This window comes from Antrostomus carolinensis, unplaced genomic scaffold, assembly GCF_000700745.2.
Source record: "Antrostomus carolinensis isolate BGI_N321 unplaced genomic scaffold, ASM70074v2 scaffold15237, whole genome shotgun sequence".
In the NCBI taxonomy this organism is placed as follows: domain Eukaryota; kingdom Metazoa; phylum Chordata; class Aves; order Caprimulgiformes; family Caprimulgidae; genus Antrostomus; species Antrostomus carolinensis.
This window is the reverse complement of record NW_010328174.1, coordinates 84493-103745: the sequence shown is the minus strand read 5'-3', so window position 1 is coordinate 103745 and position 19253 is coordinate 84493. Positions and strand designations below refer to the sequence as shown.

The window sequence follows — 19253 nt, the reverse complement described above, 5'->3', positions numbered from 1 at the left end:
TGACCCCATTCCTGACTAGCCCAGTCTAGCCATCCTGACTAGCATCCCTGTTTTTTTGTCCTTTATGATCTTATACCTTTCCATGTTTTCATGCAATATAGTAATAAATAAATTTATTTCATATAATAACTCTAAATACACAAATATTTTTCCTGCAATTATAGTAACAATTCCCAATTATTTATATTAAGTGCACCTCTCTGAGATTTAAAAGTGTATACTGGATTGTTCTATGGTCAAATTTTTACTTTAAAGAGTTTTTAGTAAGGGAAAGTATATTATAGTATGACTTTCTACAGAAGCACATACTAAAATTTAATTCAGTAGTTAGTGGTGCTGTTCTGTAACCAAAACTTTTGGCACAATGTCTTGGAAGTCACTAACAATGGGACAATGTGTATTAGTTGTCTCAGGTTATCTTTATATTTATACATCTATAATTACACATCTGTAGTTATGCATCTATCTAGAATTAGTTCTCTTGGGAGTTAGATAATTTGAATCTTACAGAAGAAAGTATGTTTATGAAAATTGCGTGTGTACCAATTGTGATCTCTCTTTGCCTTTGTAGACATTTCAACACCGATTCACTCATTTGTGATTGTAATCTAAAATGGGTCTTGCAATGGGCAAGGAATGCTTCAGTTCGAATAGCGGAGGAAACGGTTTGTGCTTACCCCAGTGCTTTACAAGGACTGTCATTTCGTAACCTGAAGGAAAACCAGCTGATATGTGGTGAGCTGTACTCTCAGTTAACATTACAAATCGAAGTGGAATATGGAGAAAATACTAAAAAACAGAAATTATGCCAAAAAAATAAAAAGAGTAATAAATCTGACTTGCTTATAGGCCCAAGAAATTCAGATATATGGCACAGAAAATACAGCAGAGATTGAAAGAGAATGGAAAAAAATACAAGTTTCTTATTTCATACAAAGTAATATATATATTGCAAGAACACCACTGTCCTGTCTAAATATAAGATAGCATGTAATTACGATTTAAAACATTAACCCTTGATGGTAGGTAGCTCTGCATTGTATACTGCATGAAACTGACAATTGCTACAGTGATTTATAGAATGTTCCTTTCAAGTTATATCTCTGACACTGTAAATGTCAGATTTCATTCTTGCATTTTTCATTTTTATAAATCAGTAACTATAACTTTTAGAACTGCATTCTGGGAATGAATAGAACTTCTGCAGTAAGCTTCAGTTAGATCAAGTCTGTATTTGAAGATGTATAAATGAGTTGCTTTTTGGAAAAGATTTTCCACCATAGCAAGCATGGTGGATATGGTGTGAACAAGGAAACAAAAATATATGAATGAGTAAAGAAAATTCACCTTGCACTGAACACTGTCTAGCGAAGAGCAGACTAAACCAGAATTTTTTAAAGTATCATATACTGCAGAGAAAAAATCATTACCTAAGATGATGCTGGTGGGTTCCGTAATCAGAAGTATAATTTCACATGTATTTGATTACTCACAGAATCTTTGAATCTTTTACTTTCTTGAATGACAGAAAATTGCTGGGATGGTGACTTTGCTAATGTCTTACAGAAACAAAAGGAAAGTATGCTTTTATCCTAATAATCGCAAGAGGAATGATGTGTGTTACTAACACATTTATAGCTGAAGGGAGATCAGGGTTGACTAGAGTAATAACAAAACATTTGGTTTTGACAGCAAATGCAAATGTTAACAAGTTGGGAGAGATGTCAAAGGATGTGAATACTAGCTACAGACGGTCCATCAGCTGAATTGTTAAGGAAACACAGATACCTTTCTGGAGGCAAATAAGGAATAAGCTCTTGTGAGTGAAAGGCAGAGAGCTTTCCAGTAGTCTGAACATTTGAAAATCTGCAATACTTCTCAAGTAACAAGCTGCCATTTTATAGAGACCCAGCATGGGCATCTTCATAGAGATCTATTTCCCAGCAGGAAAAGTTCTTCTTCTGGCAATGCTGGAATAATCAGAAGAATTTATTAAGGACTTTTAATTGGTATTTCCAGGTTGCCCATGAATATGAGCCTGTGAATTTTACAGAGGAAATGAAAGCAATTTCTCAGAATTTCATACTTTAATTCCTAATTCCTTACCACACCTCTGATACAGAATTTATAATGCCCCATCTAGTTCTCACTGCTATTTATAATGTCCACAGAACACTTGACAAGATTTGTAATGACTGCCAATAGCTTGACATTGCTTTTAATATCCGATGGTTATATTTGCTGAGCCTTCCATCAGCTCTGTAGTGTCTGCCAAGTAATATGAGCACCACTTCATGGTGCTCATAATATCTGTTGGGCAGTTCACGGTGCCCACAGCATTTAGCAGTTTCATTTTCAGTAACTTAATTTGAACTTATGCATAGTAGAAGGCTGTCTGGCACTAAAATAATAACAGCTATTGAGAATGTTTTAAAAATAATGTGTGTTGAAATATGCATAGAGCTAATCAAATTAAGCATATCTTAAAGAAAATATTAAGTGTTTTAAAAATTAAAAACTCTGAATGTGAACATCTTCCATACTGTCACACATTTGTATTTATAGTTACTGCTCTTCCTTCTGCATGCTAGGAGATGTCATGAGGTATTGTAGAAGACAAGCAAAGAAAAGAAGAATGGAAGGGCAAAAATTTAAAAAAAGAAGGGAAATGGCAAAGATCTTTTCAAGCAAGTTAGGGAATGAACCAAAAAGTCAAAGTATGTGGAGAGGAAATTAGACAGTAAAAAAAATTTCTGGATACCTACAGGGAGCAGTTTGCCATGAGCTTTTAAGATTTATTCTATGTTTTGATGGGAAAAGCAGTCATCTTTCAAATTTCTTTTTGGCAAATCTTTCTCAGGCACCTGATAACTCACAACAGCCAAAGTAGTCGCCCACTGAAAACAGTTAAAAACCTACTTTGGGGATTTTTGTAAGAGTTAATTTAAGTAACTGCACAGTTGGGAATTCATGGGGTTCTGCTTGCAAAATACTTACATTTTCTTTAACAGAAATTTACAACTTTCAGAAATGTTTGGCTATAAAACAATTTTTGACAATGTTTGAAATAGGGCTGAAAAGTTAGTTTGATGATAAAAGGTAGATTTGCCTTTGTCTTTTACCTTAATTATGAGGTACTGCAGTGAATTCATAATGATATGGATGGAGTATCTTTCTGAAAAAGGTTTTTGACATTGGCTTCATGCAGTGTCTTGTTACTGTTTCTCCATGACTCCAAATAAAACTTGCACAAAAACTTAGAGGAGGAAAACTGCATTTTCCTGAGTACCAGTGCTATAAATTCTACCTGACATCTGATAGGAGTCTTTGATTTTTCCCTTGTGCACATCATCATCATCAGAAATGGATTCTGTAGGCCACTCAGAAAAGACCAGTCTTTCCACTCAGGAAAGACCTGTATGAGTTTTTTGTCTTAAGAAGATTACAAAAGATTGATCTTAAAGCTGTGTTTTGATTATTTACACTGATGAATGAGATATTAGAATTTAGTTTCTCAGTCCCAAAGCTGTATTGATGCTACTGAACTGACAACAATATGTAGTAAAAGTTCACTTGTTCTGCAAATTATGATTGACATACAACTCTGGTGGAGCCTTTTTCTGTTAGAAAACGTTGATTCATCAAAACAGGTGTTTGGAAAAATGCTGACTTTCTTGTCTCCCCCAGTTAGATTTTATTTAAAGTTTAGAAAGTAGTTGACATGATATCAATAATGATTTGGCTAAAAATGATGTAAATATTTACTAAATTACACAAAAAATATTGCAAAGATCAAAGTATAAAAATCATTTTATAGTGCTTTAAGATATTATTATTTATTTGTTTCCACCACAAAGAGAATTATCTAATTCTCCTGGGACAGCATACTTTCTCATGCAGGTATACTGCAAGTTATAGTATTGCTTTTTTGCATATATATATTTTCTCTACAGATGTGTATAAATAAGTAATTGGGACCATGCTATAACATTTTTTCAATTAAAAGAATAAATTCATTCAAAAGTAAGAAAGGACATAAGGATAGTAAGAAATAAATTATTTTTGCTTAATGTATTTATGCACAATAAATTAATTTTTAATTCCTTATCATTATGCATTTTTTTATGTAGAGAGTGGATAGGTTTAGATCTTTTCTTGGTGTCAGTAGCTTTTCAAGTTTATGTAGTCTACAAGGTCTAATCTTGGTCATCATCTTGTTGCATGGACCTATAAAGCAGTCAGGTTAAAAGAACTACACGTAGTGTCTTGCAGTTCTCAGGAAGCCTAAATGTAGAGAGGCACCTAGATTTTTTTTCAAGTCACTTCACTCTGTTTGACCAGATAGTTTGATACGTATACATCCATGCCATCTCATCACAAGCCCTTCAGGCAAGCAAGTTTTGTTATGTCACCCTTTCTCTTCCTCTTTTTGTCCTTACCTTTCCTAGCAGTCTGCCGAGAGGCAGTCTGGCAGTAAACCTGATAAAGCAATCTTCAACAGGCTTGACTGGCTCTCAGGCCATGTTAGCAGAGCTCATTCTAGCCCTTTGCGTCAGACCCTTTCATGAGGAACTGGCTAACTGTGATATCCCAAAACTATTCCTCAGGGAATAGGGGAGAGAATTGGAGGGGTAAAGGTAAGGAGATTCACAGATTGAGATAGGAACAATTTAATAACTAGAATAAAATAAAACTTAAAGTAATAATTACAATAATAATGATAATGAGTGATGCACAGTGCAATTGCTCACCACCCACCGATAGTGATCACAGAGGAGCAAAAATACTGAACCTGAAACCACAATTCTAGAAGAGAGAGAGCCAGAATTCCGTCCAACCTTAATTTATATACTGAACATGATGTTATATGACATGGAATATCCCATTAGCATATCCAAATGCCAATTTGAATCCATCACTGCAGACTAGCAAAACATGGTAAGCTGGAAAGTCCTTGATTTCCCAGCAACAACTAAAAACATCAGTATATTATCAACATTCTTCTCATACCAAATCCCATATTGTGTCCAAAACATAGTACTATTCTAACTACTGAGAGAAGAAAATTAGCTCTATCCCAGCCAAAACCAGGACAGACTATAGGACAAGAGTTAAAAGAAGTTCTAAGATACGGTATTATTTATTCATCTATATTGTGCACATCTCTCTAAAACCCATGTTGTTGCAATAATTACAACCAACAAGGGCAAACGGAGACAATTAGCAAAGCTAGTATTAATGCATGTCCTTTGTATACCATCCTCGGTCAAGAAACTTCCAGATGAAGGAAATAGATATAAGCTCAAATGTTAGATACATTCATTTTAAAATGCAGTCTTGGGGGGGAAATATGATGGAAATAGAACTTGCAAAGCACAGAGTAATGGCAAATTACAAAATAAAATATTGCAGCTAAGTAATTTTCCTTGCTTGTATTAACATGGCTGAGAGCAGCTGTTTTTATGGGGGTAGAGTAGCCTCCCTCGGCTCAGGAGCCTGTTTCTCAGAGGCGCTGAGTATCCAGAAGCTGGTTTTGAATTCTCTTGTTGCTCTGGGTGCTCTGTGTCCATGAAAATCAACTGTAAGTGTGTTTCACATGGCTCAGAGGAGTTGTTACTGTATGTTATTTTGAAAGTATGTATTAGGACAAAATGTGTATTCTATTCATGGGTAGTGCACCCATTGGTTGCGATGAATAGAATTGTAACTGTTTACTTCAAACTTGCAGTGAGAAATTGTTTGGGTTGGTTCATAATTTACTCATAGTGTTAATAGTAAATTAGGACTACCACAATGGATGACAAGGAATGAGTGCTCAAAATACAAAACTGGAGTTTTATCTGTATAAGATCTGTGTGATTAGGTTTCTAGCATGCCTTAGGAGGTTGTCTACTGAGAAAAGTGTTAACACTAAAGAAGAATAAAAATCCATCCTACTGAAAATAGAGGTGAGAAAGAATGGAAGATAATAGCTACAAGTTGTAAGTGTCCAACAGTGTTGGAATTATTACTCAGTCTCTGAATTCTGTAAACTACTTTAGTTTAAAGTGTTAGCTCATGAGTGAAATTAACAAGTTGTGACTCATAAAATATTATTGAAATAAGCTTTTTTTGGTATAATAGACTCCCTACTTAGGAGGTGTACTTCGAAGGGAGGGATACAAATAGCAGAGCTAGATCCTTTTATGGCTTCTGTATTCTGCAATACAATTCATTAAAAGATTAATGGAAAATGTAAATAATATATTGTGAGGAGGGGATATAGTTGTTAGGGAATTGTTTGTACTTAAGCAACACCGTGTCTTTTGTAGTTTGTCTCACTTCACTGAGAATCAGAGTAATCATCCTCTAATGGAGAAGAGTCAGGTTAAAATGCAAGCACTTTCTGCTCTCATGCTCTGTAACTGTACACATAAAAACGGGCACAAAGCAAAAAAATAAGAAAGCACATTTATATTCTTTATACTTGTGTACTTAGAGATTTCTTGACCATCGTAAGATTTAATTTCTTACATAGAAAGTTATTAAGTACTTTCATAATTACTTACGTACTGTCACGTTTTCTCATATATATTTCTCATGCTCAAATATCAGCTGAACATTAAGGCCTATTTCTCTCAGGCCACATGCAGCTCCCTAGTCTATTTTCATAAGTAATTTTTTTTTTTTTTTCAATCTTACCTGAAATACCACAAAAATTCAGAACATTCAGGACATTTTAAGTCTATTAGTGTAAAACGATTGGGGAAAAAAGAGAACATTTTATTTTCTATACTTCCCGTATAAAGTACTTTAATTTTCTGAAGCAGCTTTTTATTCTTGACAGATGTTCGTATACAGTGTGGCTTTAACCACTTTCTCAGCAAGAGGAATAGCAATGTTTTAGATGCTAGATATATTGAAATGACCTTATAATTTTACCTGATGTGCTTGCACATTGTTTTCCTTTCGTCCCTAGGAGAGTAAGTCTGTTTCCACTGTGCAATAGTAAGAACTTTTAAGAAGTATATACTTTTAAAATGCCAAAAATATAAAAAAATAGATTGATATTGGGAAATTCAATCTTTGAAAGGAGACTTTTTCAACAGTTAAATTTAAGCCTGGAATCAGCTGAATGCATTCAACTTCATTTTGCATCAGCTTTTAAGAATACTTTCAAATATTTTGTGCGAGGGGTATTGGGTGAGAAATGAGATTTGAAGTTGCTTTTTTCATATGGTGACAAAAATTAATTATCTACATTGCCTTTTGAGTCTTAAAATGATAATTGTATACATCTGCAAATAGATTGTTCTTAAAAGTTTTATTTCCTACATGAAATATATTGCAATAACAAATACTGGCTCAAAGTTTACAAGGAACATTTTTGCTTGATTTATTTCTCTCATAGTACACACAACATTTCTTTGGTCTCATTTGTTATTTACTTAAATTTAGGAATGGACTTGAGATTATTTTTTCAACCATTTCTTTATTTACAAGTCGTTCTTACTACATTAACACAATGTAAATATTGAATTGTGGGGGTTTTTTCAGTACGTAGTAACTGACTAAACTCGAAATCTCAAGTACAAAGAATGATGGATTAATTATCCAGATTTAGATTCCAGTCCTGCCGTTTCTTGGCAGCCTACAGATAGCCTGCTGCATTCATGCGGAGCATCATTGTCTTCAAGAATATGCAAGATCAAGACTTCAGCTCCAATTCTGCAGGGAATGCCTAATCATGTGAATAGGTCTAATTATATTGAAATAGGAATATTCCCATTAGTAACCTTTCACAGGATTAGGTTTTGCAAGATACAGATAGTGATACAATTAGCTGTAGTTAAATCCTCTTGCCATTGTTTCTATTTTACAATGTTAGCAATTCAGGATTTTCTTTAATAACAAAATATGGATAATAGCAGAATGTCTGTAAATCAATAATGTAACTGTACATTTTATGTCTTTCAAAGATGAGTGTGGTAGATTCATTTTCTGTCAGAGCTAAGTGGCCCATTTTAAATATCAAGGTTTTCAATACATAACCATTTGGTAGTATGAAACCAACAATGCTCTAACTTTTTGGCTCCAAATCCTAAATTTCTCATCCTAATATGATCAGTCTCAAACTAGAAAAAAAAAAGGAATATGATGCCCTACATTTAATATTAAACATTATTATCTGATTTCTTTAGTGGTAATTTAGAACAATGCTGCAAGGTTGGGAGCACAAAATTAATGACATTTAAAGCTTATAAGCTTGAGATAACAGAATTATTAAAATGGTTAATTGAGAAACTTAAAGGATGAGGTTTTACTACTACATATTTTCTTGCATCTGTGCTCACACATGAAAATATGGTTCAACAGATGCTAAAAATGTACCATTTTTCTTCTCATAGCTTACTTTTAAACTACATCGGTGATTTTTAATGTACAGTTTTATCTGATTTTCTAAATTGTCTTTGCCTGCATGTTCCAAAAAGCATGCAAAATAACTAAAGGAAAATGTAGCTAAGGTGTAGTGAGTAATATCAGTGAAATGAAGCTTCTTTAGTCTACAAAACTTCTGCCCTTGGAGACTTGACTGGCCATCTCCAAAAGCTAGTTGCTCATGAGCAAAAGCAATGATAAGACAGTCCGCCTTGACTTAAGGCCCATGGAGTATCCCAGAATCTATATTCTTTATTCTTAACATGGTAACATTTACATTATAAGACTAGGGTTAAGTTTTATACTGGTAATTTCTGGATAAAATTATATAAGCTTATTTGCCAAATTTATGTTAATACTGACCAGTTAAGAGCACTGATTACAGTTTATTGTAATTAATCTTAATTGTTCTCGTGGGAGAGTTCCTTATAAAGCCTCCATCCTGACATGCTCTGTTCTAATTAAGTGGAGTATACCATAGTGATATTTCACATTTTTATAGCACACTTCATCATACGGCACTTTCTTTAATATATTTATGAAAATGGCTTTAGAGAGCTGCAATTTCTGACACTGTTAGCTGGGCTGAGAGGAGTTTGGAATGGAAAAATGTCATACAATGACTGGGACAAGTTCTTCCTTCAACAGAACTGTCACTTGTTCAGCATCTTTTATGACTTTTACATTTCTTTTTCAGTTGACATTCTCGCAGCTTAGATGGGTACTCACGCAGCCTGCTGGACTCTGGGCAGTTAGGGGCAATCACTGCCACTCTTGTGACCATCCCTTGGTCTGAGTGTGTAGTAATGATATGAAAATAAAAAGAAGGCAGCTAGTGGTGCTAAAAGTTTGGAAAGATGAGTGGGTGCTACCACTTCACTTCCCAGATAGATAAAGTTAATCAATATATTTTGTAGACCTAGGTGCTTTATCCTTGCCACTGCTCAGCCATTTTTATTAACTGCAAGCTGTAATGAGTGTGCATAGGCATAAGTCTGCTGGCTTGCTTGCCATAAAGATAATTTGAGTAATCAAAATTAGCTTTCTAGCAATGGCTTCTGATGCTTGCCAGTAAAGGAATTTGTGTTGATGAATCTTCCAATAACATACCTGTCAATATGTCATGGTCTTCAAGTTCCAGGATGTGGCAAATAATCAAATGCTCCCCAGCTTCTAAAGTAGACTTCTGGAACAATTTGAAAATGAGAAATTGAAAAGTGGCAGCAGTTTTGTTTGATAAGCAAGAAATCGGTGATGAAAAAAAGTCTTTGTCCATTCTTTTAAATTTCTGCTAGATATGCCAATGCAAAACATGGGCTTTATTTTGATTAACTGATTACCTAGAATTAAACATTGAATTTCCTATTGTGGAAATTTTTCAAGTAGCTGTTGCCATTTTACAAATTAATGTTATGATATTTAACATTTATGTGAAATGCTATTAAGTGAAACCTACTACCTCTCTATTTCTCTGCCTCTAATTTACTACCAAGTAAATCACTGCTGTCATCAGTAAATAAGAAAGTATTTTTCCAGTGCTCCCTTGCTTAAAATGGTTGTAATGGACACAACATGCATCAGTCCCTAGACCCAGTGCAAAACTGATAATTTAGTTTCACGGGGGCTTATAAATCTGGGGGAAACTGCTGTAGGTAGAGAGAAGTTAAATAACTTTGTCATGGCTGGACTTGTCATCCACCTGCCAAGTGCTGGGTGAAACCTGTATGAGTTGGATTTGCTAAAAGTGACTAGATTTGAATTGTACTTTTTCCAGCCCAGCTTTTCTTAGTTTCTGTGCAGGTGTAACTTATTTTAATTAAGTAAATCTGAGAAGTTATGGAATACAAGTGCTTCTCAGTGAGGCTGTCATCCAAAGCTATGATTGTCACTCCTCTTGGCATAACTGTACTGACTTTAATCTTCTGTTTTGTAGATATGGGGTATATTTATGAGTTTAGCTAACCCAGATAACTGAAGCATCAGTAGCAGTGGACTGTGACAGCCTGGGCTCACAGTGCTTCTAACTCACTCAGGATAAATCCTGGGATTGCTACTTCTGTTCAGCTCCCTGCAGCAGCGTCTACATTCTTATCAGTGCCTCAGTCCACTGGCTCTGCTATGCCTGCTTGTGAGACATGCACCCATTTTTGCTCTTTTTCTCAGCTTTGATGGCTTTGCAGAAGTTTGCAGGAGTAAAATGTAATACAAAATTTGTAACTTAAAGTAAAATAGTATACATGTTTGAAGTCTTACTCTTTGGTTAGTAGCTGCTATTTCAGTGTAGCACTTAGCATTACAAAACATAAACCTGTGATTTAACTGTGTGTTGCTGAGAAAAAAAAAATACATCTACTTTATGTTTCTGTCTGAAAAGCATGTGTGAGTGTGAAAAGGACTGATAAAATGGTGTGGAATATGCCTTGCCCTGCCAGCATTATGAAGTTGGTGGATATAAGAAGATATTACACAAACAGAAACTACTTTTTCTGCAGTGAGTTGTAATAAATATGGTACAAAGCCTTCTTGTCCTAAGCCCGAAAGACTTATTTTGATGTGTTTAATACATGTTGGCATCTGTATTTTCTTGATATTATGTTAAAATTGGAGCCAGACAAAGCTTTTATTAAATCTGAAGCTTGGCTCCAGTTCTGTATTCATTCTTGACTGCCTTGGCATATGGCACTGTCTGTGACCTTCTACACCAAAACTTTAGTTATTGTCAGCAAATTTTGCAATATGAAAATTGGCATTGGTGTACTAGCACCTCCCCTTCTTGGCAGAACTGTCCTTCAGAGCAATTCTGATGTCTCTTGTCTTCAGTTCCCTTCAGTAAATATCAACAGATATAATTTGCTGTGTCAGCAATTCAAATTTTTAACTAATGTTTTTCAATTTGTTTTTCCTCATCTGTCCTTTTTATTGGACCAGTTCCTTTACTTTGTCCTCACTTCCACCTTTCCCCCACTGTGCTTTCCATGCACATTGCTTTCCCACTGCGATTGTATACAAATATTAGAGCTCTAACTCCCACTTTTGTCAGCAGGATGTGCCGCACTCTGTAGGCACACTCAGTTAAAATAAAAAGCCCATTGGCAATACAATAAATCAAGTGATTAACAAGAAGCAAAATGCCAACCTCTAGCTTTTTTCTGTCCCAAAAGCTTGTGGTGCACTGTAGCAAACTGGATTTTCTACCAAGAGGCAGAATTCAACTGTGTATCCTGAGACATGAGCAGTAATACTGCACTGATGTGTGGGCAACCTGGAGAAACCTGTGGATTTCCTATTTCTGACTGTGTAAAAGCTGCCAATAGCAAACAAAGCCAGTTAATGAGGGACAGAAAATGTATATCAGAAAATCGTTGTTATTGTAAATCAAGAGTGGAATGTGTTAGTGTATTAACCAGGATTATGCACTTAGCAGCTATTTAGCTGTAGAGGGTTGTGCTCCCCAGGTTATAGGTTGTGCAGGAGAAAATGCAACAAATGTGGCTGGAGGTAGGACGTAGTTTCATTTTCCTCTGATCATGTCTCCAATACATTGTACTGGTCGTGTTGAAGAATGTCTAGCCAACTTTCTGTGATGTTTAGGCAAATCTATTGCATGCACCATTTTTTTTTTTTTTTGTGCTTACAGATTTGATTTTGGTCATTCACTCAGAAAACAGTAGTGTCCATTCATTAGAAATGCATACATTCTAAGTGTGATCATATTGTATTTAAAATGTAGCTAAAATGCAGGTTAAAAATGCATTTTATGTTATGTCCTTTAAAAGCATTTGTATTTCATGTATGTCCAGTGACAGCAGTGTTTCCTTCACATTCTTCTCTTTTCCATCTTTTAGAACAGTAAAAAAAAAGCCAAAATTAGATGGAAAATTGAACTATTTTTAAAATCTCAAGAACTGAATGGTAAGGAAAAGACAGAAAGTATTTAATGTGTGTGCATGTGTGTGAGATAAAATATTTTATAAAAATATTAAGGGCATACACATTGGAACATTTCCTTAGAGCTTCAGTGCACCTTACTGGTTTTCTATTTTAGCGAATCGTTATTAAAATAATTTCTATTTTTCCAGCTTCATATATGTCTTGGGGAACTGCATGCATTAAAATGTGTGCAGGGATATACTTTCTGTGAGAAGGACTTTTAAGTGTTATTCTAATTCAGTGGTATTTGAGTAACCTGATTCCTCCTCCGTATGTCGTCAGTATTCTAGTCTAGAGCTAATCTGAAATACAAGAATAAAGAATCTGGCCTTCAGTCAACAAAACCCTTTTCTGCTGAGAAGTGAAAGATAAAGAAAAAGATGTAATTACTGTAATGACAGGTTAGACCTTTAGATTCATGCTGCAATCAGTGATCCCTGTGGTGCTCTACTGCAATCACGGTTTAGTGCTGACTAGAGCAACAAGACAGGTAAAGACTGTAAAACACTCCAGCAGCCCTTGATCTTAATGCCTACAGAAGAGTCACACTTCTCATTTGCAGATGGTGGTGCTGGCTCTAGACTTGAGGGCAGCAGAGTGGATTGTCTTGGAAGGAGAATCTTGGAATATTTTTGATGTGTGTAAAAATTAAATAAATAAAATCCCCCTAAGTTAGTCCCTCCCCTCCCAGGATGCAATAGTAAACTGTACATTTTTTTTTAATCTTATGAGTCTGTTGTATCTGCAGTACACACACACACACACACACACACACACACACACATATATGAGCATCACAGATTATATATATTTATTTGGTCTTTAGTAATCACATAATCAAAGAGAAAATTTCTGTTGTGTAGGTATATGCTAGCTAGAGCTGTTATATTTCAAGTGCTGTCAAATCAATGCCAAAATCATTCCAAATACTTTCAGAGTTTTTTACTTCTTACTTTACTCTTAAAGTCAAGCTTTAAAACATATGTACAGCATTAGTAAATACTTTTATTTTTATTCTGAATTTGAAGGATTGTTGGATTATGGATTTAAAATAAGTATTTCCAGCTGATGCTGACGGAACTATACAATCATTTTATAACCATTCAGGATAAAGGGTATTGGCCCTAATCCTGAAACTCTTATTGATGCAATTAATCCTCATATCTGTGAGCTGTGTCACTGAAGTCAACTGTAACTTTTGCAGGAGTAATAGTTGTAGAACCAGCCTCAGCCATTTAAGTCATTATTATCCCTGGAAAACAAGAGATTAGCTCATTTTTTTGTAGACATCATAGAGATTAAAAGTAGATGTTTTACAAAAGTACTTAAGTGTATCTTCCATGGTCTGGAAATGTCAGAATCCATAGTAATTTTACTAGTTTCACTTTGAAAATGAGCTTGCAGCATTATTTGTTAATTTGGCCAACCCAAATACGTACATTCTCAAAGGGTTCAGCTGGTCAGAAGGGTATTCTTGCCTAATGTTAAACCAAAAGTATGTTTCATTCACTTTACATCTTTGTTGGCACATAGGCTGATTTGAGAAGAAAAAGAAAATTAGTAGGTTGTTGATATGACTGATGTCAATCAAAGGATCATTTTCACCTGTTTTGATATGCTGCAGGAAAAAATGGTTTCATTTACTTTTGATCATTATTTGACAAAATCTGTACAGAATACTTCATTCCCGCTCCATTTCTGGGTTTGGTGGTTCCCAAGGCTGAGCAACAGAAGTGATAACAGAAAAGCCTTAGAGAACAACTATAAAGGCAGAGATAAATTCAAAGTGATAGTGTTACACTACATCCATACGCCAGGCAAGTTATTTAGCTTGACTTAAGAAATATTTATGCTGTAGTTCACAGTCCTACTACTTCATAGCCTGTGACACATAGCACAATGTGTCACTCACTGCATGACCAAAAACATTTGACAAGATACAATATCCTCAGTTAAAAATTACTATATTCATGATGTTTTATTTCTATGAGTAGTAGATATTGCTGTTGAACTCGTGACAGTATGTTTATTTTTCTGGACTCTATTTTCATAATAATTCCATTAATTTATGGCTAAATTTCCACACCATAACTTTTCCTTATATTCTATAATTGACATCGTAATGCAACACCAAGATTGCAACCTTTTGGAGAGAGGTTCTCTCCATCTTCTAGTAAAAACCTTTAATATAAATGACTAAGACCAAGCCTGCAGCTATTATGAATGAGGTATTAATTGGTTTACTTTTTCTTCTTTTAGTTAAAAGCCAAATATCATATAAAAACACTAGGTATGTTTCAAGGAATTTTTAGTAACACATCCATGTCCACAAATAATAGGCACAATCAGAAGATGAACTACAGGATGTATACACAAGTAAGGAGGGATTTCTGAAGCCTGCTCTTTATAGTCACAGCAGATTTACAATGTTACAGAAGATAGTAGCTAGCCCCTTAATCCTCTGTGTGCTTCTCCCAGACAGCAATATCACATATTAAGTCTTGTATAAATCCTGTGTATTATGCTGGTCAGTATTCTTATTCTGTAAAAAAGTAGAAGTGATCCCTCTCACTGTTTATTCAAAGCAGGTGATGAACATACTATTTAACATTTAAATTTCCCAGTAGTATTGAGGGCCCAAAGCAAGGTTTATAAATACAGCTTTTCACAATTAAAGTGTTCCAAAGACAACATCTGAATGACATAAAGAAGCACATTAGTTTGGGATGCTGAGTAAGAAGAAGAACAAACACTATGGGTAGTCCACAAATTTTAGCAATTGTAGAACCAGTGATTATGGCTTGCATTCTGGTTAGGCAGGGTAAATTAATCTGTATTTATTATGGGCAATAGAGGATTTTGAGGAGAAATTCTAAGGAAGATGAAATGGTGTGCAGTGAAATGGAAAAAAAAAAAAGTTAAATTACTCATCAGAAAAATAGATGTTTGACATAGTTCCTAGTGGTGCAAGTGTGGAGAATAGATATTAATGATGAGAGGCCTTTTAATGAAAACAGAAGGAAAATAATAGAGACGATCTAGCTTAAAAATTCCATTTCCTCATCAAGGTAGAAGGATTTACAAGGTGCAAAACTGTAGACATTTTGTTTAAGGTATTTTAAGGTAAATTTTGTTTACAATTGCAGTTGTAAAGTGAACCATGCTCAGTCAATTGCTTTGGCATTGTAGGCTGAGGTGAAAAGGTTGTATTTTAGGAATTATTGTGCAAGATGCTTATGGTAGTGTGTTCATCAGTCACATGTGATTCCTTAGTATTTTTATTACATTTAGAATTCTGTGTGATGGTAACAAAGTATCAGAGGTAGTAATTTTCTTCTCTTGCCTAAGGAGACTATATCAGAAAAAAAATAAAATAAGTTTTTTCCTTTTTTCCATATTATCCCATAGAAGACAATCTTCTTTCTTTAGGTGCAGAGCCTCTGTTTAAATTACTTTTCCTAAAATGCTCCTTTTCAATGTTCTGATACTGATTTAAAGAAATACCATTAATCTCACAGTGTATAAAAAATATTTTACAGAAATTGTGTTAAGGTAGTGTCAGAATCTAGAAATAAAAATGGAAGAAAACAAATACTGTCTAGAGATTTAGTCTGTACAGGCACTGTAGTATTAAAGGCTATAACCTTCAATCAATGCCAAATCTATGAAATTAGCAGACCTTCAGCAGTCCCAAAAATGCATATGCCTTCCAAATTTACAACGCTATTTATTTTTTATTGTGTTTAGGCATTTGAGGATGTGATGATGGCAGCTGGTTTTTTGTAAGATTCTGCTTAAAATAAGAAAGTGCAATATTTTTATTATTAGGGTGTTTTCTGGGGAAAGACATGGGAGATAAGATTCATAAAATAAAGTGAAATGCACTCCACTATTAAAAAGCAGAAAAAGCTATTTAAATATTTAATTTTGAGTAACCATCTAGAGAGTAAAGATTACTTGTGAAAGAGGCAGAAAGAAGTAGAGACAGGGAAATGAGAAATCATAGGGACAGTTGAACTTCAGGGGAAGTTTTAACTTCTGTTATTAGTATTATTATTATCCAAATCCCAGGCATATGAGATACTTTAGGTTCCCTAGAGTGAGTAAATTTTGTTCTGGAGCATAGGGGGAATTTCATCCACTGACAGTGAAGTGGTCTTATGAATGTTAACTGTACCTGTATTAATCACTGTATTTTTTTCTTTAATTGGAAGACTGATTTTTTTTTTTTTCTGTAGTAATGCATCCTTCTTTGAGTAGGAGCTGCACTGGAGCATCTCAAGAGATCCCTTCCAACCCCACCCACACTGTGAAACCCATTTTCTCCAGTTATTCCAGTAATCCTGTAATTATCTGGGCTCACACCAATGAAAGAAATGTTGTCTCTAGAATTCACAACATGATCAGACTTAAGTTTGTGGGCATTTATATTAGTGCTTTAATGTTAAGATCTAGAGAAGCTACAATGGTTTACAATTAATTCACAGTATTCAGGAGAGGAATTAATTGTGAGGTATTTTTTTCCTGTTTTGTTTGGTTTGTTTTCTTCTCTTTTACCAGCAGCTGGGCCTCTGGAACTTCCTCTTTTTGAGCTGATTCCTTCGCAAAGACAAGTGGTTTTTCATGGAGACCGCTTGCCGTTTCAGTGTACTGCAACATACGTTGACAATACCACCCAAGTATATTGGTACCATGCTGGTCGTCTGATCGAAACAGATGAAGAAAGTGGCGTATTTGTGGAGGACAGCATCATTCATGACTGCTGCTTAATTACACGGTAACGTATACTCCTTGTAATAGTCAGACTTTTAGGCAAGGTGAACAGATACAACACTTGCAATAAGCCTCATTAAAACATGGGTCAGGAGTTGTTTTATTTGAAGCAATTGCATGCTTGAATTCGAACACACACAGGTATAGGTTTTTCATGGCTATGAATGGCTGTGGTTCCAAAACGTATTTCTTGTGTCTTAAGTATCCAGATTTGAGCAACTATGGATTTGAAACAGATAAAAACAAAGTTTCTTACACAGTAAACCATGAGAAGAAACTGAATTTAGAATAGCTTCAGTAGTGTATGAGTGACTTACAGACAAACTACTTCTTCGTGATGCCATCAAGAAGGTTGGATTTTGATCTACCTGTAAAGAACTATCAATTTGAAAGGCTTGGATTAATTTTTGTAGGCTCCAATATACTGCATCCTATGTTCTTTAATTAAGTAATCTCATACCTGTTTCTTATTAAAATTTTTCTCAAATTTCTATGGCTTTTACCATCTGTGTGCTTCTGCGTGCTTGAGCCACAGATGTCTACAGAAACCTTTGCTGATGTGAAGAATGCAAGAGGCATTAAGTAGAATAGGCTTCTATAAAAGAAGTAACAGCTATTTGGCAATGATCATACCGTTCCAGTTTTGCTTCAGTTTTCCCTTTTCAATCTTATTTAATAAATTATTACAGATTTCAGTGTTTATTTTTGGTTTTCGTCACAGAGCACAGACTTGTCACTAAAAGCTGTTGCACACGTCCTTTTGTCCTCTGCCAATTTCCATCATTGATCAAAAAAAAGAGTCTGATTCTGGGTCTATGTTCTGCCTTTGTCTTTGTAGAAGATGGAGTGAAAATAGCCATGCTAATTAGCTCTGGATCATCATTAACATCTTTTCACTCAAACAGTTTCTATTAATATAATTGACCTGAAATGCTTCTTGAACTATCAAATGAAATTTATGAAGGGAGTCAAATTAATTCCTCTCCACTGGGGTTTTACAGCTTTATTGATTTTAATTTTTTCTACTCACTGATTATTTGACCCCTTCTGGAGTCGTATAGATCTAGAGGCGTAGATCTGACCTATTCTCACAGCTATGGGCTTTCTTCTAATACCAGTGTGTATGGCTGTAGTGGATAATGAAAAAGACTATTAGACCAATTAGTGTGCTAATGCCAAGTGCATGAGCTATTATATAACTGCCAAGTCACTTAAATTAAAACATGTTCTTCATATTTCCATGATATCAAAATTAAAAGACATGCTGTTAATCACCTCATTATATTTTTCAACTGAATTATATTTTCCACTATATAAGCAATTTGTAAAGCATAGTAATAAACTGAAATAAATTGTCTAAAAATGTTAAGAGCTTCAAAATAGCTATCCTTTTTAAAAAGCTAGTTTAGAAGTAGCTTGACTGAATTTCACCTTGTATTGCTTAGTTTTTGCCAGATTATAAAATAAAAATAATTATCTACCATAGCAATATTTTAATAAGGATCACTGATCTGCTACCTGCCTCATTTACTATGCCATTAAATAGATAACCTTGATGCTCATTTTGCATTATGTACTGGGACCAGGTATTCAGAAAGAATATTCTCTAAATATGTCATCATATTTGCTGTTATAGACTAGAAAAATCCAAATTATGTGATACAGTCTGACAAAATGAGACAAGATATTTTAAAAATTAAACTCACAATCCTTAAAAAGCTAAAGCTTAAAACATTTTAGTTGCTCATTTATTTGAGCTATCAACATCATCAACACTGTACTGCATTGTCCTTATCCAGTCAAAAATGCTAATTCTTTGAGCAATCATACCTATGCTTTGATCAAAAGATTGATTATTAACTTACTAAAGGCATAAGATACCTATACTTTTGAAACCAGCTTTCAAAAAACATACTATTTTGAAGTCAATTTAAAAAAAAAATATAAATTAGAGATGCATTGTGCCTTCATGTTGTAAACGAGAAAACATTGGTCAAGTAATGACTGTAAAAACTCTCTTCAGCATTTCTTAATTTTAATCCATCATCATGACCATATATACTATAACTCCATTTTAAAATTATTATTACATATTAATATGTAATAGCATGCTTATTACTTTACAATAGTAT

The 19253-nt window shown here is 34.5% G+C and overlaps 1 protein-coding gene across 1 annotated transcript in view; it reads left to right on the top strand.

Annotated features, from left to right (window-relative positions):
* LOC104528227 (adhesion G protein-coupled receptor A2-like) overlaps positions 1-19253 on the top strand; it is a gene marked incomplete at its 3' end in the record, with an annotated part of 108221 nt that overhangs the window by 65377 nt on the left and 23591 nt on the right. The window contains exons 5-6 of the mRNA XM_010172165.1: positions 572-735; positions 16912-17125. Of these exons, the coding sequence (XP_010170467.1) occupies positions 572-735; positions 16912-17125 (378 nt within the window). The remainder of the gene's footprint in view (positions 1-571; positions 736-16911; positions 17126-19253) is intronic.